The 26,698-nt window shown below is 41.7% G+C and overlaps 1 protein-coding gene across 2 annotated transcripts in view; it reads right to left on the minus strand.

The window, feature by feature from the left end:
• Window positions 1–22,941: 22,941 nt before the first annotated feature.
• TRPC6 (transient receptor potential cation channel subfamily C member 6) overlaps window positions 22,942–26,698 on the minus strand; it is a 123,544-nt gene continuing 119,787 nt past the window's right edge. For both annotated transcript variants that reach the window (XM_042456067.1, XM_042456068.1), the window contains exon 12: window positions 22,942–23,535. In XM_042456067.1, the coding sequence (XP_042312001.1) occupies window positions 23,384–23,535 (152 nt within the window). In that variant the 3' untranslated portion in view covers window positions 22,942–23,383. The remainder of the gene's footprint in view (window positions 23,536–26,698) is intronic.

The following is a 26,698-nucleotide window of genomic DNA, read 5'->3' on the forward strand; positions in this document are numbered from 1 at the left end:
GTCTTCAGGCCAGCCCCTGATGGACTGGGCCAGCCTACTCCTCTTCCTCAGAGGCCGAAAGATGACAGTTAGGGAGGGAGAGGCCTCTGTCTTCAGGCCAGCCCCTGATGGAACTCGGGCAGCCTACTCTCTCCCTCAGAGGCTGAAAGATGACAGTTAGGGAGGGAGGGCCTCTGTCTTCAGGCCAGCCCCTGATGGTACTGGGCCCAGCCTACTCTCTCCTCAGAGGTCGAAAGATGACAGTTAGGGAGGGAGAGCCTCTGTCTTCAGGCAGCCCTGATGGTACTGGGCCAGTTCTCTCTCCCTCAGAGGCCGAAAGATGACAGTTAGGGAGGGGGAGCTTCTTCTGTCTTCAGCCAGCCCCTGATGGTACTGGCCAGCCTACTCTCTCCCTCAGAGGCCGAAAGATGACAGTTAGGGAAGGAGGCCTCTGTCTTCAGGCCAGCCCCTGATGGTACTGGGCCAGCCTACTCTCTCCCTCAGAGGCACGAAGATGACAGTTAGGGAGGGAGGAGCTTCTGTCTTCACGGCCAGCCCCTGATGGTACTGGGCCAGCCTACTCTCTTCCCTCAGAGGTTGAAAGTGACAGTTAGGGAGGGGGAGCCTCTGTCTTCAGGCCCAGCCCCTGATGGTACTGGGCCAGCCTTTCTCCCTCAGAGGCCGAAGAGACTGACAGTTTGGTGAGGGAGGAGCCTCTGTCTTCAGGCCAGCCCCTGATGGTACTGGGCCACCTACTCTCTCCCTCAGAGGCCGAAAGATGACAGTTAGGGAGGGAGGAGCCTTAACAGTTTAGGTTTGAATCCCAGTGTATTTCAACCATTTTTGTTTTTGCTACTGATCTAAGGTTGCCACCTGTTTTTTTCAAACAGGCTCTTAATCTTTAACAGCTGCTCCATAATGGTACAGCATGGTCTTTTTCCACATTGGAAGTAGCTTTACTCATTGGATCTAGACAGTGCACGATGGCTGACAATTTTGTTCCGTTCATTTTTGAGAAGAACTTGCCAACATTTGAACATTCTTCAGAAATATCTTGAGATTTAAAAAAAGAATGTGAGAAAAATAAAGTGAAAATGACACATCCATCGAATCCGTTGTATCCGATTTCTCATGTACTACTTAAGATTGCATTCTCATAACTATTTAAAAGATTCAGTATAAGGTAAAATTTTTCCAGTGAGATGGCCTAGGCAGAGAGAAATGAAACAATAGAATCTCATTTTAATTTATATTGATCAAGAGGAGGAAAGAGACCTTGCACCAGCTCAGCAAGGCTCCGAAAAATCTACACTATTGCTTTGGTATTAACATATTTCTGTTTATTAGGGACTGCTGTCTGGACAGCTACAGAAAGGGGACCACGGGTTGTATATGGAATTGTGAATGACAATGTGTGTTAATCATTTCAGCTTCCGCTGTATTTTCCTCACCTATAGATGTTAGCTGACAACATACGATGAAGAACAATTGTTCCAAGACTCTGGTGAGATTGTACTTATTAAAGATGCTCACTACAAAATGTCAGCTATTTGGTTCTTGGCCCCAAGTTAGGTCAGGTATATCAGGTTACCCGAGTTTTGAAATTTTTCTTTGGCTGTTCCTCAAATCACTCATGGATTTTACACGTTGTTGTTTGTTTCACGTTCATTGACCTAGAGAACTATATTTTCAGTTACACTACTGAGTTAGATCTCCCCCAAACTACATGTGGCTTTAAAAATATTACATTTGTTGGGAATCTAGTCCAGTGGACCTTGTTATACGCTGGTGGTTGGTTCGAAATCCCCCGTGTATAACAAAATCCGTGTATGCTCAAGTCCCCCTCTATTAATGACATAGCAAAATGGTGTCCCTATAAAAAATGGAAAATCAAGGTAAATTTATACTTTGTTGGAACATTTTCAAACCGGTATGCTGGAATCCGTGTATAAAAATCAGTGTATTAAGAAGGACCGACTGTACATAAAATGGTAGGGAATTTCCACAAAAGGCCAGGAGGGTAATTTTTCTAGTCATCAATCCTATGGATGTTTGATCAAAGGTAAGCCACATCCATGCAAGGTGGGATCATGCAGCCCTCTGGATGTTGCTGAATAGCTTCTAACAGCCCATCCCTAGTCAGCAAAGCCAGTGGTAAGGAACGCTGGGATTCAAGTAAAAAAAATCCAGAGGCCTACCCACCCCAATCCAAAGAGACATAAATAAATGAGCATAGGTACATAGCTTTTGAACCAGCATGATGTATTGGTTTAAGCATTGGCTAGGATTCTCGAGATCAGGGTTCGATTTCCCACTCAGCTGTTGAAGTCCATTGAGTGCTCTTGGGTGAGTCACACATTCTCAGCCCCAGAAAACCCAGTGATAGGTTCACCTTGGGGCTGGCATAAACCAGAAATGATTTAAAGACACAACAACAACAACAACAACAACAACAACAACAAAAATGCAGACCGTGCCTTAGATCCTACATCATAATTGATAGTACAAATATGTATTCACAAGGTTACAAAGTGGTTGTGCTATACCATCCTTCTACTTAACCCTGACAATTTGCAACCAGTTATGCAACCAGATGCTCAGGTGCATGGCTTATTCTCTCACTGTGTAATAGGAAAGGCACACTGGCGGTTTCTGCAATCCCTGTAAATACAGAAGTACAGTGAAGGCAAATAGTTGCATACCATCCCAACTAGACTGAATCAGTGGTTGGATGGTGAGCCAATACATAGGTAAATCCAGTTCATTCAATGGCTGTATATTGGAACTAACAAGAGGATTTAGGCTCGTGTGAAATGGTCCATTGCATAATAAGCAAAAGGTGCATTGACATGGATGCCAGAATTTGCACAAGTGTATGGCAGCAACAGGATTCTGGCCTATTGTTTTATTACAGTCATGTTAGTTTTATCCAGATCCCTCCTAAGGATCCTAGGAATGGCAGTTTAGTGGTGGAGTTTGGAATATATAACCAGTCTCACTAATCCCCAAGAATCACTTTCTTCAGGGCAGCATGAGACTTTACTGTTAAATCAATTTATGACTTCCATCCTACAGTATTCACATTTCGTAGGAGTAAGCCCTTTCTCAATATTTTCCTAGCTGATGTCCTTTGCCACAGTTCTAATCATTGCCACTGTTGGCCTGGACAATGATAATGCTGCCTGTGGGTTGATGAGATGTCCAACACATCAGCAGGGCATGATGTTCAGGAAGGCTACCATATGCTATTCCTATAATTCTTGTTGTTGTTGTTGTTGTTGTTGTTGTTGTTGTTGTTGTTGTTGTATGTCTTCAAGTAATTTCTGATTTATAGTGACCCTAAGGCTAACCTATCATGGGGTTTTCTGGGGTTGAGAGTGTTTGACTCACCCAAGGTCGCCCAGTGGGTTTCCATGGCTGAGTGGGGAATAGTTCAGTGCTCAAACTGCTACACCATGCTGGCTCTCTCCTACAACTTACTTCTCAGTAATCTTTCATAAAACTAGGTGGCAAGTCTATGGTGTAGATATTCTCTTAAGAGTCTCAGAGAAAAGGCTTTCAGAAATGATGCGGACATGATCTTGGCATCTATGAAGCACTTCACCCCAGTTTTTGGGAATCAACTCTCCCATAAACCAGTTCTACTTTCTGAATGTCACCTTTTCAGTTACAAAGACTAGCACAAAGGCTGGAAACTAATAAACAGTCTATCTTGGTATGTTTTCTAGATTTTCTCAGAATACATTTGCCACATTATGAGGGGGCAAATTAGCTTGTTTGTTTGGCTAAGAGCCATAATTGTAATCCTGTAGACAGTTGTGTGATTATGTATAGAGTGGAAAAAAACATAAATCCAGGAAAGCATAGGAAGATAGCTAGGCTGCTCTTTGAAATAAGAGTGAGGAACTACTGCCCCAGTGTGGTGCATTCCATTCATTCATTTTATTTAAAGTTCCAAGAGCTTGCTAAACAGCTCTATATTAACATTTTATATATGTGCAAGTGTGTCATTGCTTGTGTTACTATGTTTTGAGTATTTTGAAATGGCCCTCAGGCTAGTCAATAAACATATTGACTAAACAGCTCTCCTGAAAATATTCCAACTGATCTTAATAATAATAATAATAATAATAATAATAATAATAATAATATGATGCAAATAATGAAGAAACAAATTTAATCTTCCAGCTGGAAGAGAAATGTGATATCCTATCCCTTAAAGTTATGATGATGGATTAACCTCACTAGTTGTAATCCAGAAAAATAATCCAGAAAATATATACAGTATATAGGTTTCCATTAGACTGTAAATTATTTCTTGTGTAAATAATGGCACAGAATGCCTTGCCATTGTCCAGACCCACATAGTTCTACTAGGCTTTAGTTTTGGCCTAGTAAAAAAAGCACAGGCTTTACTATACTACTCTAATGCTACATCAGGCACAACACATTTCATATAATTAAGATTCCATATTTCCCTTTCAATGGGACAGTGATGAGAAATCTGTACCTTTCCAGGCATTTCTGGGCAAGATCCCAGCTTCCATAGGTCTTAGACAGTTTCAGAATTTGGAAATGATGCTTTTTGAACTCTACCTCCCAGGATCCACCAGACATTATGGTCATTATTGTGGACCTCTATTATCCTCTGGGTCTGTTTATAAGCTTTTTTCCCCCCAAAGGAAGTGAGTGATCCAAAATGACTTTTCAAGTTCAAGAATCAGGGTTATGACCAACAAATGGTTCCCCTACTCTCAAAAGTTGCCTGCCCTTGATCTTGTAGAGAGGATGGATGTTATACATGGTACATGTAAATCTTATTATACCCTGTGCTATGGTGCTAGCCTCACCATAGGGTTCATGCTATCATTAGAAACTGTTAGGTGATTGCCACATGTGGAAAATGTTGCTGGGCAGCAAAGACACTTTGAACAGTTGCCTAAGAGGGACGCCGTCGCGGGCAAATGGAGAACAGCGCATCTTGGAGGAAAGGCCACAACTTTATTAGCATAACAAAAGGTATAGCAAAACACATAAGGTAGGGTTGGCTCCAATGCATGAGGTCTGGATCTGTCATCCATCAGCCCAGTGCTGAATGGATGAACCACATTGCTTGGTCACGGCCAAGCTTCGGGATGGCAAGGGATTTCCTTTTACGCTCCTGTTCTGACGGTCGCTCAAGCGATTGATCGCATCTCCACAAATGTGCATCGTCGTATAACTAGCCCTTGCCACTGGGGGATGCTGTGCTGATGATGCCCCCGCAATGGCAACACCGCCTCGCTTGCAACACCCCCGTGTCCGGATGGACTCCCGATCCAGTGCTACGCAGCCCTGGAAACCACGCCCACCAGATCCAAGACCTATGCAACTGCCCCACAAAGTTGTGACAATAGCCCCAACCCAAATAGGGAGGGTGGGTGGATGAGCTCCTCTGCAATGGCGCCTGCCCTGGCACCTCGTGGGCCTTAAATAGGCCCACCAACCAATGGGAGGCCTAGGAAAGGGCTGTAAGGCCCACCTCCCGGCCTTCCTCCAATCACGGGCGGCACCAACCGATGACGCCGCCCAATTGGAGGGCCCTGTAGTCCCAGCGGCGCAGACAGAAGTCCTGCCTCTGGTCCCTCCCAGAGCCAATCACGGCTCGAGTGGCCCCACGCCTGGGCTTCTGGGGGCCGCTCATGCCGGGAGGGACCAGCTCCAGCCGTGGGGACATCCCCCGGCAGCAACCGGGCTGGCCCGCCAAGGCTGGCGGCCTCATTTCCTCCAGAACTCCACAACTATTTCCATCAGTTACAGCAAGTCTTTCTAGGAACTGTGTGGTTCATGAGCTCCATGTGGGCTACTAGTCCCCCAGTGCAGTCCCCAAATCCCACAGGTTCCTCATCTACTAAGTATAGATGGGTAGTCAGTAGACCTGTGAGTCAGCTGAAAGAAGTGGAGGGTAGTAAAGGCCATGCCACAACCATTGTTGGGGAAATGGTGAATTCATAGTTGGAATCCTAGAGAATTCTGGAGTCATAGAATCATAGAACAGAATGATAGAGTTGGAAGAAACCACAACAGCCATCAAAGCATGCAAGAATACACAACCAAACCACCTGCAACAGATGGCCATCCAGTCTCTGTTTAAAAACCTTCAAAGTAGGAGACTCCACCACTCTCTGTGGGAGTGTGTTCCACTGTCGAACAGTTCTTCCTAATATTGAGGTGGAATCTCTGTTCCTGTAGTTTTAATCCATTGCTCCGGGTCCTAGTCTCTGGAGCAGCAGAAAACTTGTTTCATCTTCAGTATGACATCCATTCAAATATTTAAACAGGGCTATATCACTTCTTAACCAACTCTTCTGCGGGCTAAACATACCTAGCTACCTAAGTCTTTCCTCATAGGGCATGGTTTCCAGACCTTGGAAGGTCTACGAAGTTTTTTTTAAAAAAAGAAGATGGAGAGAGGTTTGTTCAGATGACTACTAGAGTTCCTGCAGTTAGAGGCTCTGGCTTTACTTTACATCCTAAACAGTTTTCTTCATAGGAGGTCAGCTGCCTGTCCCTTTTGGAAACTGTGCCAACACAAATGGCTCTCAAAAGTCCCTTCATTTACAAAAGTCTGCTAAGAAACGTGTGGATCAAGTTAAACAGTACTTTAGTTCCTAGCCACTGATTATCTCATGTTCTTTTTAGTTGTCTATATTTTGATGTTAGCTTGTTTAGATGGGTCACTCATTGATTAATGAAGATGTTTTCTCTGGTTCTGTTGTTAGCCGTGGTAAACATTCTTGTATCCTTCAGATTTCACAGAAGAAAACTAGGACGCTTGTGGTCGATCAACATCAGTGTGTGGTCAAAGGGACAACAACAAGGGCAAAACCTATTAATAAGGAAGAACACATAAAACTGCTATTTGAGTCAGTAGTGCACCATTAAATTCAAAACCCAAATGAATCAATTGGGAAGGACAAGATCCCCTCCATTCCACTCCCTCTTGCTGAATTAAATACAGTATGTGTAAACTACTTTCGCACTTTAAATTCAGTTTGCAGTGACTAAAAATAGCAACTATGAATGGGAAAAAGTGGAAGGAGGAGAAAGAAAGTGGAGCATTTTAATATCAGCTGAGAAAGTGTGACAGCAGAGGAATAACTGGGGCTGTCTATTGCAAAAATGGGAAAGTGGGAGGGTATGTATTTTTGGTTGGTCAGTCAGTCTGTCTGTCTCTCCCTCACATATATCATCTGTGTGCACATCACATTTCAGAAAACAAGAAGTATCCAAACAAATTAAAGGCATGAAGCTAGAGGACTGTACCAAAGGTTTATTCACAAAAGGAATTATTTTTATTATTATTATATTTACCTATATTCTGCCTTTCTCCCAATATAGTCCCAATATAGGGACCCAAAGCAGTGGAAATGAAAAGGTCTGTACATACATTTCTCAATAGGGAGTAGAAATGATGCTACATGTCTGGGGCTATTGCATAAACAAAGCCAATGGCATATCTGTTGCACAATGGCAACATAAAACTTTCGGTCTCATTACATAATGGGATACTACAGGAGATGACCTCATATGCATTGTCGCAGTTCACCAGAGGGGTTGCATAGCACTGGGCACAAAGCTACATCATCCAAAAGTTATATGTCATGGCCTCTGGTTCAGGATCTGAGCCTGTAATTTTAAAAATTTAGTCAATTTTGTAGCATTTCATTTATTGTTATGCCATTGCTTTCATGCTAGCCCCCCCCCCCCCCCCCCCCCCCCCCCTCTTTTTTTTTTTTTATATTTTTTTCTTTTTTTTTTTTTTTTTTTTTTTTTTTTTCCTTTTTTTTCCTTCCCCCCCCCCCCCCCCCCGCTGCTTCAGTTATTTTAGTGCAATGAATTCTGCCTTTTAATTGTTTAGTAGCAGCTTGAATATTGGACTACAGTTTTGGAGATCAGAGTTCAATTCTCCACTGGGCCACTGAAACTCATTAGGTGACCTTGGGCAAATCACAGATTCTTAGCCCCAGAAAACCTATAATAGGTTTGCCTTAAGTTTGCCATAAGTCAGAAATGACTTGAAGGCACACAACAGCAGCAACAACAACAACAATGTACCTACCAATATTGACCCTATCTGGAGAAGAAAATTAGTTCCAGGGCCCTTGTCTGCAACCATCCCCATGGTCCTTATTGCTGATGTGTAAATTTACAGTGCTTCATAAATAAAGATTAATAATAATAATAATAATAATAATAATAATAATAATAATAATAATGCCTCCAAGCCTTAGCCTCAAAAGTGGGTTGTCCCAGCAGTTACTTGAACAATTCAGCCATGATGCCTTTTGTACATGGGATTTCTTAGTATCACCCGTGCACCTGGTTTAAAGTATCCAATTTGTTCTGGGAAGCATACAGGCTGTAGCAGCGAGGATTGAAACATTGGCTGGTGCCCAAACTACATACAAGTCCAATGGTCATGTCGTAAGCAGCATATTTCTGTTGTATTTAAAGTTCATTATCCATCCATGTCATCTTTCCTAAATGTTTTAAAAGCTGTTGACTTTTGGTGAGTAAAGAAACAGTGAGTACTCAGATGAATACATATGCCCCCAGACAGAGACTGAGAATGTTACTCTTTGGTGAACTACTCTTACTAGAATCCCCCAACAGCCCTGCTGGCTGTGAGATTCTCAGAATTGTAGTTTAGCAATTAAGTTTTTAAAGCTCCCCCTCCAAACCACCATCTTATTCAAGCAGTTCACATGGTAACTTGAATGAATCAATCTACAAGTAAAATCCTGGAGGGAGTATTTTCCAGTTCTATAGCCACCTCACTTCCAGAGTGACTATCAGGTTAAGGTTAACTCTCATAGGCTGCATCCACACTGCAGAAGTAATCCGATTTGACACCACTTTAACTGCCATGGCTGAATAATATGAAATTCTGGGAATTGTAGCTTGTTGTGGTACGAGAGCTCTCTGACAGAGAAAGCTAAATCTCTCACAAAACTACAGTTCCCAGAATTCCATATCAGTGAGCCATGACACTTGAAAGTGGTGCAAACCAGATTATTTCTGCAATGCGGATGCAGCCACAGTTCCTTTTGTTCTAGAGCCTTGTCCAGGCTGAGCCTTGGTAGCAGAACTTGAGAATGTAACTTTCCCAGGCTGTGACTGGAAGAACAACTCAAAGAAAACATGAGTCTCAGGAATAATCTTATTCATTTGAGGAACAAAACTATTGTTTTCTCATCTCAGTCACATTCAGAGTTCTTGCCTCCTTCCTGATTTCTGTTCACATTTTATCACTGTTTTGAGTTCAGGTTCTCATTCATAGTATTTGGCTTTTAAGGATGTTCTGTTGTGTTATGTTATCATTTGACATGTGGTTATTTGCCACAATGTCTATACACTATTATCCACTTTCAGTATGATCCCTCATTGTGGAAACAGGCCCACATTCTGGGCCCCGAGCTTTCATCTCTAGTGTGTGCTTAGTGCTGCCTTGGTGCCTTGGATAACAATAGGAAGTTAACTTATTGGAGCTTCAATATTTATGAAGCCAGAGAGTATAATTATGCCTTGTTGTGGGAGCAAGCAGTGTAGCTGCTAAGGTTGTGAACTTTATGTTCAGAGAACATAAGCTAAGCTAAGAAACTAAAGCTTTGTGTGGAAGCTTTGCATGGTTTTCAGACATGCATACCTAACACCTCTCTAGTTTCTCTCTAGTTTCTCTGCTTTCCTTGCCAGTTCTTTCCCTGTTTGTTAGAAGAGGATGTTTGAGGATTTATACTACTAAAGCACCAATAATACACTTGAACTTGTTTGTTTTTGGAAACTAAACAGGGTCACCCCTGGTTAGTACTTGCATGGAAGGCTACCAAATAATACCAAGAATCTGCAGATAATGCTGGGAAGAATCCTGGTGAACTGACAGAGCTAAATCGGTTGACTCAATATATAGGGTAGTTTCCTATGTTCCTGTGTTACTTTCCTTGGTCTAGCTAGGAAGTATCTAGAAAGAGGGATCATTACAATGCCCTCACCTTCTGAGCTGAATTTTGCAGCTGAACTTTGTGAGTGGTCAAGTTATGATGTAAAGCCTTTTTTCTCTGATACAGTTGAAACTGTTAGCATGGAAACAGATTCTTAGAATACATGGCAAACCCTTTTAAATAAAAGCAAAAGGCATCAGCTGGAATCCTCTGTCACAGTGTATATTGCATAACTTTACATAATTATGTTGCAAAGGTGCTAAAAAAAACTATTAGTGAATTGTGAAGATGTGTAATGGGACACTGGCAAGAGTATTCCATTGCCCATTAGCACTACCTAGATCAGCGGTTCTCAACCTCTGAGGCGCAACCTCTTTGGGGGTCGAATGACCCTTTCACAGGGGTTGCCTAAGACCATCAGAAAACACATATTTTATATTATATTAATAATTTTATGCTTGGGGTCACCACAACATGAGGAACTGTATTAAAAGGTTGGAACATTCAGAAGGTTGAGAACCACTGCCCTAGATGGTGTCTTGATACACAGTGAGACTGATGTACATCAGTTCTACTGCACAAGTGCACTTAGGAAGTCCCCAACAAGATTCTGGCTATCTGTCATCACCATCATCATCATCATCATCATTATCATTATTATTATTATTATTGGAAATAAATCTGGAAATAGAGGCAGGAGTGTTTCTAGGAGGTGCAGGGGGTGAGGAGTGCACTGAGGGACACCTTAGGGGGGGGGGTGTCTCCTGGTGCATTTTTGGGAAGGGACTGCCTTCTAGTGTGTACTGCTGTTCATCTCCATGGTAGAACAGGTTTCCCAGAGGCTGAAGGTCTTGGGGAGTACCTGATCCATCTGCCTACAGGTAGCAAGGAAGATGGCTGGGCCACTGTCATCATGCCACATTGAGCTCCTAAAGACCATTCCCTTCCTGAATAGTGCTTGGACTCTGGGAGCTGTAGGCTGGAATTGCCTGGAACACAGTCCCTTTGGGTACCCTGGTCCACCAGCTGTCAATATCAAGTAGACTGGAGCCGTTCTCTTCCACACCAGCCTAATCTACTCCTGTGGGATCACTGGCCTGGCTGGTGGGATGCCAGGCAGCCTGGGGCTGACAATAGGATGACACCAACCCTAGTGATACCACTAAATAGAGGAATACCCTCCAACTGTCCTGATTTGTCAGGGGCACTCCTAATTAATTTTATGTTATCCTCTTTTGTGTTATTCCAGTTTCTCTCTCCATACTTCCCACTTTCCCCATTTGTCCTCAATATATTTCAGCTGCTGCAGACTGAGTTCAAAGTGCAAAAGTAGTCTGCACTCAGTTAGCTCAGGAAGGAGAAGAGGAGATGGGGGAGCAGAATCTTGCCCTTGCTTGTAAACTAAGAGGAAAGCAAACCGCTGGAGCCTCTACTAGCTGTGTGTTCTTCCTCATTAATAAATGTTCCCATCTTCACCACTCTCTGATATTGCTTGCCTACATGTAGAATCATAGAATCATAGAGTTGTAGTATGTAGAAGAATATGACTGGAATGATATGCTTGCTACATGCTTAGGACTGAAAAGAGTTGGGATGTGAAGAAGTTTCAGCAATGCCTCATGCAGGGTCAAGACAGGCTGCCTTGACATGGTAGGACAGCTTGTTAAGGACTGCCCAAACCCCACCAGCGGTCACGTCTTCTTCCCTCAAATAAGGCACCACATGTTTTCTCTGCCCCCCACACCTGCCACCACCACCTGGTCATCATTTACACAGTATCTCAGAAACAGATCTTTACCCTTTGTGAAGCTAAGTACCTAACCAGAACAAGAAAAGATACACTGATTTCTTTAAAAGTTGCATACAGCCCATTTACCTTAGCTTTAGATTTTGTGCATTTGCAGCAGTGGTTCCCAAACTTTGGTCCTCCAGATGGTTTGGACTTCTACTCCCAGAAGGCCAAGCCAATTTGGCCAACAATCAGGAATTTTGGGAACTGGAGTCCAAAACATTTGGAGAACCACAGTTTGGAAACCATTGATTTACAGGAAGAGGGGAGAGGAGTCTCACAAACTGTTCTTTCTCTCTCCAAGATAGAAAAATTAACCCTCAGTCTCCTGCAACAATGAGAAAAATATTGTGTCTTCTTATTAAGTACATGAGTTTTCTGTGTATGCTTTGCAGCACTCCAGTTACCAAATCTTCATCACCATCAAATTTGTTTACAATTCTTTTTCTCTCCTGATATCATTGAAATTTGTTTTGGATGAGTCTGGTAAAGACAAAGAACGATAAGAAGGGAGAATAATGATCTTGATAACAAATCATCTGGTTACTATTTTCACTCTATTGTGATTTTGTTGTGCTTATGATGAAAATGCAATTTGTTTGTATTTTTATTAGAATATGAACATTTTATATAAACCTGTCTTGTTGGTGTTTTTTTTTTAAGTGGCATGGTTTTGCTTTTTTGGCAATGCTGAAGTAACTTCTTTACCAAGAGCAGACAGTGTACTGATCTATTATTCATTTCCATAAATATATGTGGCAAAATAAACTTGTAGTTTAAATTCTTGTTCTCTCTGTCAGTTTTCTTGGATAATTTTCTGCCTTTTGGTCTAACACAGTGCACAATCTACGGCCATGCACAATGATGCTGTTGGGTTAACACCTTCATATTAGGTGTTAAAATGGGAATATACTTGCATGTGTGAAGAAAGATGGGCAAGAATGGTCCTGATAACACAGTGCTACACTTTACAACATTAGGCCATGTGAGTGTCCATGTATTTGTGCATCTCTCTGCACACATGTGCCCCACTATGCAGCCTGCTGACGTCAGGCCTATCTGTTTGCATAACTGGTTTGATTTATTAAGCTACAGCACAGGGCTAAATGCATATACTACTAAGCAAGGAAATCTCTCAAAAGGTCAAAGCTTAAAATACACAACCAAATAATCTGTCCAGTGCTTACTCTGGGTGTGAGTCACAGAGTATGATTCATAAAGGCAGGAAAACAGCTGGTGGTTGTGACTGAGAACAAAATTTATGAAAAAGAAGGGAATATAGGAATCACTATCACTTCCTAGAGCTACTACCCATGTTTCTGGGTCATGATTCTGCTCTGAAACAGCAACCTGCTATCTAGTAATATGTGGAATACATCCAGTTATGCATGCACATACACATGCACACTTGGAAAACATACACACACGCACATATATATATACTCACCCCTGTATCATGAGGGGGTGGTATTTGGAAGGTAGAATTTCCATGTGGGATGTGATTGCCTAACTCTTCCTCAAACATCTTATTTGTCCCTACAAATATCTCCCAGATTGTGTTTTTCATTTCTCATCTGGGAAGCCACCCTTCAGAGGTAAAGCATGTTCCTTTACCTTGCTTGAAGAAGGTCCCAGATTCACTCTTGAGATATATCAGTTTAAACATATTAGGTAGCAAGTGATAACCCACAGATTTCAATATGCATTCCAGTCTCCAAGAAACCAGGGATGCATAGAATCATAGGAGATTGTTGCACTGGCTTTTTTCACCCAATCTGGGCACAGGCTGAGACTATGTAAAAACAGATGTTATCACAAGGCTCCATGCCCAGATTGGAGGCATCCCATACCCACTCAGACTTCTCTCATACATTGCAAAGATTGGGTACAGGATGCCTCAATCTGGACACAGAGCTGTGGGATAACATCAATTTTTACACAGTCTCAGGCTATGCCCCAGATCAGGGGAGAAAGATGGTGCGATAATCTCCATAGAATCATAGAAATGGTAGATACCATAGGAGCCATCCACTCCAACCCCCTGTCATGCAGAAACTCACATTCAAAGCATCCCTGACAGATGGCCATACAACCTCTGTTTAAAAACCTCCAAAGAAGGAGACTCTACCACACTCTGAGGGAGTGTGTTCCACTGTTGAACAGCTCTCACTGTCAGGAAGTTTCTCCTAATGTTTAAGTGAAATCTCTCTTCCTGTAGCTTGCATCCATTTTTCTGGGTTCCTCCAAGCTTGCTCCACCCTCAATATGACATCCCTTCAAATATTTAAACAGGGCTATCATATCACCTCTTAACCATTGCTTCTCAGGGCTAAACATATCCAGCTTCCTAAATCTCTCTGCATAGGGCAAGGTTTCAAGACCCTTCACCATTTTAGTCGCCCTCCTTTGGACACGCTCCAGTTTCTCAACATCCCTTTTGAATTGTGGTACCCAGAACTGGACACAGTATTATAGGTGAGGACTGACCAAAGCAGAATAGAGTGGAACTATTACTTCCTTTGATCTAGACACTATACTTCTATTGATGCAGCCTAAAATCACATTGGCCTTTTTAGCTGCCGCATCACACTGTTGACTCATGTTCAACTTATGGTCTACTTGGACTCCTAGATCCCTTTCACATGTAGTTTCATTCAGCCAGGTGTCCCGCATCCTATACTGTATCTGTGCATTTCATTTTTCCACCCTAAGTGTAGTACGTCACATTTCTTCGTGTTGAAATTCATTTTGTTAGCTTTGACCCAGCTTTCTAATCTATTAAGGTCATTTTGAATTTTGATCCTGTCCTCTGGGGTATTAGTTACTCCTTTTAATTTGCTGTCATCTGCAAAATTGATAAGTATGCCCCCAATTCTGTCATCCAGAATAAGGATATCCTGATAAGGATATTGAATAATACTGGGCCCAGAACAGAACCCTATGGCACCCCACTGGTCATTTCTTTCCATGATGAAGAGGAGCCATTGCTGAGCACCCTTTGGGTTCGGCTGGTCAACCAATTACAAACCCATTTAACAGTTGCTTTATAGTCTGTGCTTTATAAATTAGAGCAAAGCATTTGACTGTCTAGATCATTAAAAATAGGGTTTACACTAAAAAAGGGGGAGTGGTACCACAGCATTTGATTAATGACATATAGGATAAAAAGCCATTGCAAGGAGAGAATATGGAGAAATAGAATGGTTTCCAATTTGCAAGGCGGTCAGGCAAGGTGGCATTTTATCACCCTGTCTGTGTGCTAAATATATCATACATAAAGTTGGATTAGACTTGGAGGAAGGAGGTGTGAAAATTGGAGGAAGGAAGATCAACAATTTAAGATATGCAGATGGCAATATATTACTTGCAGAAAATAGCAAAGGCAAGGTACAACTATTGCAGAAAGTTAAGGAAGAAAGGGGACAATCATTACATGTGAACATTAAGAAAACCAAAATAATGACCTCCGATTATTTACAAAACTTTAAAGTGGAAGATGAAGACTATGAAATAGTTAAAGATTTTCTATATCTTGGCTCAGTCATTAATTAAAATGGACACTGTAGTCATGAAATCACAAGAAGACTAGGACTTGGAAGCTAGGAAGGAACTAGACAACATCTTCAAATCTAAAGCCATCTCAAAAAATTAACTTGGATTTTTAACCATGTCAATAAATTATATCTTTTTATTTCATATAGAAAGAGATAATAAAGACATAAAATTGAATGCCAAAGTCAGTATCATCCATGAAGTATTGTTTTCAATTTTCGTGTATGGTAGTGAAAGCTGGACAATGAAGAAAACTAACAGGAAGAGAATCAACTAAGTTGAAATGTGGTGCTGGAGAATTTCTGTGGATGCCATAGACTGCCAAACCAACGAATAAATGGATTCTTGATTAAAGCCAGAATAACTAAACTGAGGCTATCATATTTTGGGCATATCATGAGACAACATGACTTATTAGAAAAGATAGTAGAAGGCAGGAGGAAAGGAGGAAGATTACAGGTGAATTGATTCAATCAAGGAAGCCACACCCCTGACTTTGCAAGACCTGAGCAGCACTGTTGATGACAGGGTGCCTTGGAAGTCTCTCATTTATAGAATGTCCATAAGTCGAAGCCAGCAATGATGGGCATTATCATTGTCCTAGAGCCCCTGCAGATCCCCTTGCTCATCAGTGTTAATAGGGCCTGGAGGACAGATAGTGTTACATGAGCCTTAAAAGACATCTTCCTCTCTTCATAATGGCACAGGAACAGGAGATACTAAACCTAATAAAGAGATTTGATGAACTCATTTTAAAATATGTTTGAAGGCCACCCTTCAAAATAGAAATGTTGTTTATTTGTAGGTTAAAAGACTATCAAAGAGGTAAGGAACACTTTGAATGTTAGGATGAAAATGGACTATCTGGGAGATTCCATAAGATGGAACCTCAGTAGTTACAATGGAATAATAGCACTGTAATTGTGTAGTGTGAATGGGTTCCAGGCAAGGTGACCAGAAGTCCTCCTTTTCCCAGACATATCGTACATTTCAACCTTATGTCTGAGGATCCAGGAGGAATTCCAAAATGTCTTCTAATTTGAGCCATAAAATCTTTCCTTGTGTCATCCGGTGCCTCAGCAGGCAAGCAAGAGGTAGCTCAGCAGATTACTGCCACCACTGCTGCAAAGGACTTGCTAGTTTTTACCAAGCAATAAACATGACCAAAATGTTTAGCCTGAAACAATGCACCCTAACTACAGAAAAACTATTGAGCAGCATGATTCCAGTGTCTGGGGAGAGAGGAACAGGTAAGAAGACTTCACTGTGGTGGTTTTGTCTATGTGTTTCTGATGTGTGTGTTTCCTGTGGAAAGGAGGATCTGGGTTGTTGAAACTGATCAGTGGCACCAAGAGGAAAGGGGGGGAGTGTGTGATTTGGGTTGAGGAAGAAGCAGGAGGGGTGTGAGAGCAAAGGGGAAAACTACAAATGAAAATAATAATAATAATAATATTTATTTATATTCCACTTAATCACTTGGAATCCAAACGGATTACAACAATAAAAGAGGATACAGTTAAAATTCTAAAACCCCTATCCCTTCCCCCCCCCAGTATAAAAAAAAATTAAATGTAGTGAAGGGCTTGTTGCTAGTAAAACACAATTTTAAGCATTTGTTTTGCTTAATATACTGTAATTAATATACTGTACTATAAGTATATTGCAAAATGGACTATCTGGAGGATTCCATAAGATGGAACCTCAGCAGTTATGGTGGAATAATAGCACTATAATTGTGTAGTGTGAATGGGTTCCAGGCAAGGTGACCAGAGTTCCTCCTTTTCCCTCATTGGGGAAGAAAGGAAGCTATAAACCACATTAAAATAAAATAAAAGCTTCAGGGCAGCAAGGGCACACAAAACTCTAACCTTCAGTGGGAGCGAATATGCAAGAGGACCTGGAGAAATGCCTAAAGAACTCCTGTTGGCCTCTCTCCAGCATCTAGTAACCAATACTGTGGCTTTGCTTTGCTTAATAGAAGGGCTGAACCTGCTTTCTGCCTACTGCAAGCCCAGTCAGTTCCCAGCAGCTGGTATTTACATTTTTAACATGTGCACATTAAATGCAGATATATTCAACATTATGTCTACTTTGGTCCTGTTTGGCTAAATCCAGAAGAGGAATAATAAACAGAACACAGTTGATGCCTTTGAGAGCTGTTTACACAAGGCAAGCTCTACAAGTCTGATGTCTACTCTGAAATTGCCAAAGACAATATGATCCTGAGAGTACATTGACTTTCAGCTGAACCCCAAACCAACTTGCCCATAAAAAGTAACCTTCAGTCGCATGTGTGAATATGAAATCACAGCTTTTCATGCACAGTGGTTGCTTAAATTTCCAGTTACAATGAAAGAAATGGAAACAACATACTCGGAAAATACTCCACAAAGAATGTGTTCCAAAAAGGCAAGGCTTTGAGATAGACAACTCATACAAGAAAGACAACAAACACTACAGCCGGCCCTTGGTATCCACAGGGGAGCTGTTCTTGACCCTCCCCCCCACAAATACCAAAATCCACGGATGCTCAAGTTCCACTCTTCCCAGTGGTGGCACACGCACGTAACTGTGCTGCCATTTGGGACAATGGAACAGCTTACGTGTCCCAATGGCAGCGTGGCCATGTGTGCATGCTGCCATTCGGGATAACATTCTTCTCCAGAGGCGCTTTGGCCCCAGAGGGCTGCTCCAAGGGGTGGCTGGGGAAGCAATAGCAGCAGCCACTGGTGGCAGCCTCCAAGCAGCTGTAGAGGGACAATGACTCCCAGGCCACCTGCTGTGCCTCTTGCATCTTCTGCAGAGCCCATTCTGGTTTTTCTCTGGGGCAGCCATTGAGCTCCATCACTGGGAGAGCACCTCATTGCTTCTTTCCCTCTGCCTCCCCAAAGGGGTGGATGGAGCCCCACAGCTGCGCCCTGAGATTTGGTGGCTCCAAGGAATCAGGAGCCCCTTTCCCAAAGGTGGAAGGGACTCAGAGGGTCAGCCCCTCGGACCTCAGAAAGTAAATTGAAAGGGCAGCCTGAAGAGAAGCACCAGGCAGGGTGATCAGGAGTCCTCCCTTCCCTGGCAGCATGAGGACAACCAGTGGCTGTCCCTGATGGTAGCATGGCTGCGGGTGTGCACTACCATTGGAGACAACCAGGGGTTTGCCATCAGCAGATGCTGGAATCTGTGGATTACAAGCCCGTGGATAAGGATAAGGAGGCCCCGCTGTATACTGTAGTATTCTTAACCTTTTTTCAGCTGCATATTCAAATATAGATGCTTAGTCAGATAATATGGAATAGGGGACCTGGACAAATCATGAATGGTTACTAAGCAACATGTCACACTCTTTACCTTCCTCTATTACATCTTGGAACTAAAATAATTGTTTCAGAGTTACTATGCAACCATTGATAGGGTAGTCTCCATCTTCTATTAATGCATTATCATCTATTTATTTTAAATGTGCATTCATGAACTACCCTTCATCAAATGATATCATAGTAGTGGGGATAAAGGTTGAATATCTCTTATCCAGAATTCCAAAATCCAAAATATCCCAAAATACAAACTTGTCCACATGGGTGGCTGAGACAACGGAATTTATAACAGATCCCATGCAGAAACTGAATTTAAATCAAGAAAGAAACTGCAAAATCTGGTAGATTTTCAGATTATGTCAGGAGTTAACCCGAACAGAAAGTGGACAAAACCCACAAAAGCAGGTTGATTTTCACACGGCGTAAGGGTTAATGAGCAATAATGTGACATTAACCTGAATGCAATTTTTTGGGGGAAATCCTGAAAGTAAAAAGGAGTGGGCTTTGTCAAGTTTCCGTTCCAGTTAATTTTGTGACATGTCTGAAAATCAACCTTCTTTTGCAAGTTTTTTTCCAGATTTTTATATCCCATTTCTACACAGGATCCATCCCATATGATAAACTCCAAGGACACTTTCTGATGGTTCAGTATACACAAACTTTGTTTCATGCACAAAATTATTTTAAAAATTTTATGTATAAAACTACCTTCGGGCTATACATATAAGGAATATACGAAACATAAATGAATTTCATGTTTAGATTTGGGTCCCATCTCCAAGATATCTCACTATGTATAGGTAAACATTCTAAAATCCAGAACATTCTTGATCCCAATCACAACCTTGGAGAATTGCATGTAAGGACTGTGAAAGTCCCCCAGTCCTGACCTACAAGGTATCAGGTACTGGAATCAATGGTGGTCCATTCCCCTGTGGATTGGGAAACAACTGTTTGACTGCCCCACCCATTGTCTCATGCAAGTGATCTCTGGCATGAAGGGGAATTGCAACAGTGGTCCTACTTCTGTCTATGACACCAGAGATTGCTCATGGGAAGGGGCGGGAATGCCAGTTAGCTTTTTCCTGATCGATAGGGAACTGATCTCCATTGATCACAGCAGCTGCTGCCCAGTAAGTGGGGAGTGGGGAAAACAGGACAGGATTCAGTGCATATCACTGTAACTATGGTGCTTACATATTCATAATACCCCAACAGGACTCTGGTACTCCCCCCACCCCCAAATAAAACACAGTCATGAAACATAGTTTATCAGATGAAAACATCTAAGCAAAGAGAAAAATTTTGAAGTTACACCAAAATTCAACATCAACATTAGTTACACCTTCACAGGGAGGGTGTTCTAGAAAATAAGGTGCCACAATAGAGAAAACTCTTCCTCCAACCATCTTAGAATGTGTAGAAGTTTCCCCCAAAGAAACCTTGAGAAGAGCATCCTTTGCAGTTTTTAAGAAACAGACAAGTTGCTATAGGGAGAGAGATAGATCCCTTCTAGTATTTGGGTGTTAAGCTTTTTAGGACTTGATAGGTAAGTGGCACTAGCGCTTTAAACTGGGCCTGGAAGCAAATTGCCAACTTGTGCAACTACCTTAAGATCAGTGATATATGATCTTATCGGGCTGTACCTGTTAATCATCTGGCAGCTATATTCTGCATTAGTTGAAGCCTCCACATCATCTTCAAGTTTCCCGCTGGCCTCAAGCCAGCTTGAAACTATTACAGTGTTCTGGTGCTGGAAAGTAGAGACTTTCATGAGTAACCTTGGATGCCTTTGGAGGACATGAGGGGAGACTTTTAGATCTCCAGCAGATGGGATGTGGTTTGCTCAAGGAGAGAGAAACTTGTGTTTGACTTGGTCAGATGTCAATCTAGATGATGGACAAGCTTTTTGATTTATAGGGTCTTATGTAAAAGGAGAAGGGCACTTACAGATTAAGCCAACCTATACTATCATAAGCCTGAAAACAGGGCAAAGGTAAAACATGAGAGCAGAAGTCAGTGGAAATCAGGGAAACTGCCTTGATTGGGTACAGAGAATTAATTGTCTACTATTCTCCACCTTTCTTAGCATTATTGTCTTTTCAAATCAATCATGCATTCTCATGTGGCCCAAGTAGGTCAGCCTGTTTGATCATCTTGGCTTCCAGAGAGGATTTCAGGCTTGATCTGTTCAAGGGCTCAATTGTGTGTCTTTTGGGTTGTCCACAATATTCTCAGTATTCTTCTCCAGCACCACATCTGGAGTGAGTTTTCTTCTTTCCCACTTTCTTCACTGCCATAGAATCATAGACTTGGAAGAGACCACAAGGGCCATCCAGTCAAACCCTCTGCCATGCAGGAACTCTCAATCAAAGCATCTCAGATGGTAATCCAGCCTCCTCTCCAAGGAGGGAGATTCCACCACTCTCCGGGGAAATGTGTTCCATTGTTGAACAGCCCTTACTGTCAGGAAGTTCCTCTTAATGTTGAGGTGGTCTAGTTCTCACATCTGTAAATGGTAATGGGGAATACAAAGGCTTGGCCAATTCTAACTTTAGTGCTATGTTTGTTTAGACTGCATATTAAAAATTTGTTTAAAAATGGCAATGTTTCTTCTCCCAAGCAACATTTTAGGAGTGACAAAGTAAATATTCTCGTTATACCAAAAAGGTAACAAAGTCATTGGTTGTATTCCTCTAGTCATAGATATTCTTCAGTCATCCCAGAAAAGCTTGGAAGAAACAAATTTACAGCAATCCTGCTTTGGGATAGTTCCGCATTAAATCTCAACACGTGGAGTTCTCATTAATTGTCCTGTGTAACCTTTGTGCCAAAAGGCAATACACTGCACAGCCAAATATATAATGACACTGCATGAGCACCTCTGCTCCTGCAATGAATGCAGGCATTGCACACTGGACAAAAATGTCCTGCTGTTTTGTCCATAGCGCACTACTTTGGGGGGTAAAATTATTACTTTTTTAAAGTGATGCATTACAAGTAAAATATTTCTTGCATATTACTTGCTTGGATAAATGAAAAATAATACTAAGTTGTTTTTGTGTGCCATCACGTCACTTCTGATTTATGGTGGCCCTAAAGTTAACCCATCTTGAGGTTTTCTCAGCAAGATTTGTTCAGAGGGGGTTTGCTTTTGCCTTCCTCTGAGGCTGAAAGAATGTCACTTGCTCAAGGTTACCGAGATGTTTCCATGCCTGAGCGGGGAATCAAATCCTGATCCCCAGAGTCATAGCATAATGCTGAAACCATTACACCACACTAGCTCTCTCTCTCAAATTATCTATATAAATTACCAAACTACCATAGGGTATGTTTTTCATTCCAAGGCAAGACAGAGGTAGGGTTTTGCTACACGTAACATCTATGTGTATAGTATGATGATCATCTCTATCCAACTCAAGGTGCATAGTGCTAGGTAAAGACAGTATGTTTTTATTTGCCAAGGCATTAAAACTGACTGTATTGTCCAAAAGACAAGATTGAATATCTTGGTGGAATCCATTTTTGTGAGGGACAGTGAAATATGGTAGCCAAAGCTCAGCAACTACCAATTGCCAGGCAGTGATTAATGGATGACTTGGCAAGGTCCTGCCATGCCAGTGAAAGTTACTCAGTGGAAGGTAGCAGATTTGCTAGCATACATATAATATGCCAGAAAGTAGATGATCAGCTGTCACAGGACTACTCATGAGGGCTATGAAGTGAGTTGGGCAGATATAGCTCTTGTACACAGATAGGAAACAAGGGCAAGGCGGATGATTCCTGATTGCATAAGCTTTTAAAAATGTAAGTCAAAAGTTGATAGCTCAATACATAAACACATCTCAAACAAAAATTCTAAACATTGACAAGGCCGTTAACACACACCTATATATATCAAGATGTTTGGCACATATCCATGCTACTGACTTGAAAATGGCTTTGCACTTTCCCCAAGGAATAGTAGAGATTATCATGCTTTTAGAAGTTGGACTAGGTACTATGGCATCCACACCTAAGATTCTTTGGAGAAACTGTGAGAATTAAACTAATATAGGCTTGCTTTATGGATATAACACCAAAGATCTGTACCAGGATCCCTGTTGGAATTTCTGAAATGAAATGATTTTTCAGGTGGATTCTTCCACTGCAACTTATCCTCAACCACCAATTACTCATTGGTATGGAAATTCTTTTCCTAAGTTTAATTTACACATTATAATAACATTTTAATTTTAAAAAAATTGGTCAATACTATTTTTATTATTTCTAAAAAATATCAGATCTCTATTTCAAAATAATTTATTGGTAAAACTCATTGATTTCACTGGAATATACTTTAGATATATGTCCCTATGACTAAGGTGTAAGGGGTGTGTGTGTGTGTGTGTAACAAAAAGTGAGAGACTTCCTTGGTGTCAATAGAACCAGCAATTAAAGTCTTTAATCATGCAGTTACTCAAACCATATTTTATGCATTTTTAAAATTTTAAGATGATTCAAAAAATGGCTGGGTTTTTCCTCTGTGGATGAAAATATGACCGATCAACTGCTGGTTTCCCCAGTTACCAAAAATAAAAAATAAAATAAGAAAGAAAAAGAAAAGAAAAGAAAAGAAAAGAAAAATGATCCATTCAAGATGTGTCTGCTTCTGTTATCGGCTGCAAAAGTGGCAATTATGTTTGAAGAAGAAGAAAAAGATAGAAATGATATGGCTTTCATTGGACTAGCCAGCTTGGAGTTTTTTCCCCTCTCTTTTCAGAAAGAAGTTCATGTCATCTGTTACTTTGTTCCTGCTTTGGCTCAATACACAGTTTCTCCCCAAGTTTTCTGATGAGTTCTGCCAGGTCTTCTGTGTTCTGTGATTTTTCTTCAAGGAGTTCATAACGGAGGCTTGAGATGTCCTGTTTAATTTCTTTCAGCTCACCTGAGTGAGAGAGATAAGAGATAGAATATCAAGGACTTAAAAGAAGAAAAGGAGATGCCAGGCCTCAGTTTTCAGAGCCAAAATTGATTATTATCATTAAAAAAAGTCATCTGGTACTTTATGAACAGGTTCCTGGCAAGAAAGATAAAGCTTGATGGATTATAAAACTTACAGCTGCAATATGTAAACAATTACTCTAGAATGGCTTCCCAGCATTTTATATAACCTCTATGTTCTATGCATATTATAATTTTAATTTCAGCCATTTCCAGATAAAGCATTCCTCATACTAGCAATTAGAAGGCATTATGCAACTAAATGCATCTTCTTCTTTTCCATGGTAAGAAAAAAGATAGAAGCAGGGGGAAAGAAAAACCATTGAACTTTATGGGTAGAAGACAACATTGACTGGAGCACTAAAATCCAGTGAAGAAGGCAGGGTGACAATACAATAAAAGCTTCAACTGAAACTTCTCTGTATCTCAGGTTATTCTGCCATGTGCATTACAGCCCATACTTGTATTCAGAACACAGACAACTTCAGAAAATTCGTTCCTTGCTTTATTGATTTGTTACATTAGTACCCTTTGTAATTCAAAGAGCTCAAAGTGATGGCCATGTTTTCCCCATCCAATTTTATAGTCACAGAAACATTATAAAAGAAGTTAATAAATTATTTTAACACCCAATAAGCTTCATGCCCTTGGGGGGGGGGATGTTGAACCCATTGGGGAGGTCAAACCAAACAGATCTACTCTGCCACACTATTCTCTAGGGTGACTGGGAACTTCATTTTGTCCTAATTTTTAGCCAGGTGACCTTATTTGCACTTCATAGAGGGATATACAAATAGATAAGAAAGTTTTCACACTGCTTTTATATGGCAAAATTTTGTGGCACAATTCTTGGCTCAAAAAATTCTCTGCAATATGCAATTTAGGATAACTTACATTACAGTATGGGCCGAAAGAGATGGCCTGGTAAAGATGGCTTCTAGACAGCTTGGGATCATGGCGTTTAGACATACCATGCCCCCAAGTCACCTAGAAGCCTAGCCGGCAATTACACACCAGTCAGCTTCCAGGAGATTTGGGGGTGTGATGTTCAGATGCCATGCATCCCTGAGCCAGTGAAAAGCCAGCTCTATAGGCGAAAGGGTGGCTTTTTCCACCCCAAATAGGAGCACACTTTTCCTGTTCCTATTTGGGGTGGAAGCTGGCCAGACTGGGGCCATGGTGTGCAGCTGCCGCAGCCCCAATCCAGCTCTCTCAGGAACAGTGCCATATCACCCCTTCAGGGCCATCTGTTTCACCCTTACATGTATTCTATATATTTTAACAGTTTGTACTGCATGTGTGTATTTATTGTATGTGTTTGTATGTTTAAAACAAAGGCGGGGTACAGACCGCCGCCAGTAGGTCCATGGGGGAGTCGGAGCCTTCACACGGCCCGACTCCCGCGCGGACCGAAAAAGAAGCTCCAAAATGGAGCTTCTTTTTCCGTCGCGTTTGCGACTTAGCGAGGCGCCAGGGGCGCGCTCGCTACGTCACAAGCGGCGCGACGCGTACGGACGCTCAGCGTCCGATACGCAAAGATGGCGCTGGCCATGTAGAAGGGCCGGCGCCATCTTGTACGGACGGAGTCCGTACTAGGCCCAGGGGCATCTATAAGAGACGCCCCTTTTTTAAAATGGGACGTCCGGAGGAAGTCCCAAATGGCGGTGCAGAAAGCACCATAGCTTGATGTGGCAGAATAAATGTGAAACTGACACAGATTGGTAATAGCCTGATCTATACATCCCTACAGTAAGGTATAACCCATGGACCAATTCAGTAGGGAGGAGACTCATCCAAATCAAGGTGCCCCCTAAGTTGGACCACAAGCCACTGGTCCCTACAGTCTTAACAGCACATTACTTTACCTCAAGACAGATTCTTCTGCATTCCTATGTACGCTGGTACAAGATAATCCAGGTCCTATCCTTTCACTTGCTCAACCTGCTACTCTTAGCAGTCTTTCTCTGAATTTACAATTGTTCTTTGGGTGCATCTAAACTGTTGAAATAATGCAGTTTGACATCATTTTACTGCCATAGAGCCATGCCACAGAAACCTGGGATTTGTAGATTTGTGAGGTATCAGCACTCTTTGGCAGAGAAGGCTAAAAACCTTGTAAAATTGCAGTTTTCAGGATTCCATAGGCTAGAGCTACAGTACTTATAGTGGTGTCAAACTGCATTATTTTGACAGTGTAGATGCGCTCTTTCTTTCTGCTTGTGCCTTGATTGTGCATTCACCAGCAAGGCATGCTTTTTTGTCATGTACTCAGGGATTTTCCCCATGTTCCTGGCACAGAGTAGGTTCATGGGGCACAAGATGATGGTAAGGGGTGGGGGAGGGATGTGTTTGCATGGATATATATGAAAATATTGTTTGGGGTTTTTTGGTTTTTTGTGTGGTGGCGTTCAATGATATTTGTGGTCCTCCTGATTCTGCCTGTCACAAAAATCTGTAGAATTCCATCTGTGGGCCTGAATACTGCTATTTAGTCTTGGGTTTTGAGCTAACACTCTTGTTTCTGCAGCATACCCTTGTACAGGTGTAAGAAAAAGTCCCTAACCTGGCACTAGGGAGACAATGATGATTCACCATTGCCATATCTCATCTTACATTAGTCTACTTCTGTGCACTAAATTGAAGGTCTTATATAGGCATTGCAAGGCCATTCAATTTAATGCCCTGCACAGATGTGCTGCACTGAAAAGAGATTTCATTTCTTGAAAAAGAACAAAACTAGACACAGACTCAAATCTGTCTTCATGTCATGTGAAAGTCTGCAAATCAAAGGGTAAAGGAAATGTATTTTCATGTATTCTTACTTCACACCTTCCAGTGTGGAGCCCTGGCTCTGAAAAGAGACTGTAAACACTATCCAAAATTAACTTTTGCTGGAAATCATGGGTATTACCAAGTTGCCTGAATGACGTATAGGCATACCTCACTAATACTGTGATTTAGGTTCCAAATCACCACTTAAATCACCACAAATACTCCCTTAAAGCAAATCATAGTCCTTTCCCCCCACTTGTCACTGCATATAAAAGCCTAAAAACATATTTACACTATAATTTATTAAGCATGTAATATTGCTAGGCCTTAAAAAG

This window comes from Sceloporus undulatus, chromosome 3 (genome assembly GCF_019175285.1).
Source record: "Sceloporus undulatus isolate JIND9_A2432 ecotype Alabama chromosome 3, SceUnd_v1.1, whole genome shotgun sequence".
NCBI lineage: Eukaryota > Metazoa > Chordata > Lepidosauria > Squamata > Phrynosomatidae > Sceloporus > Sceloporus undulatus.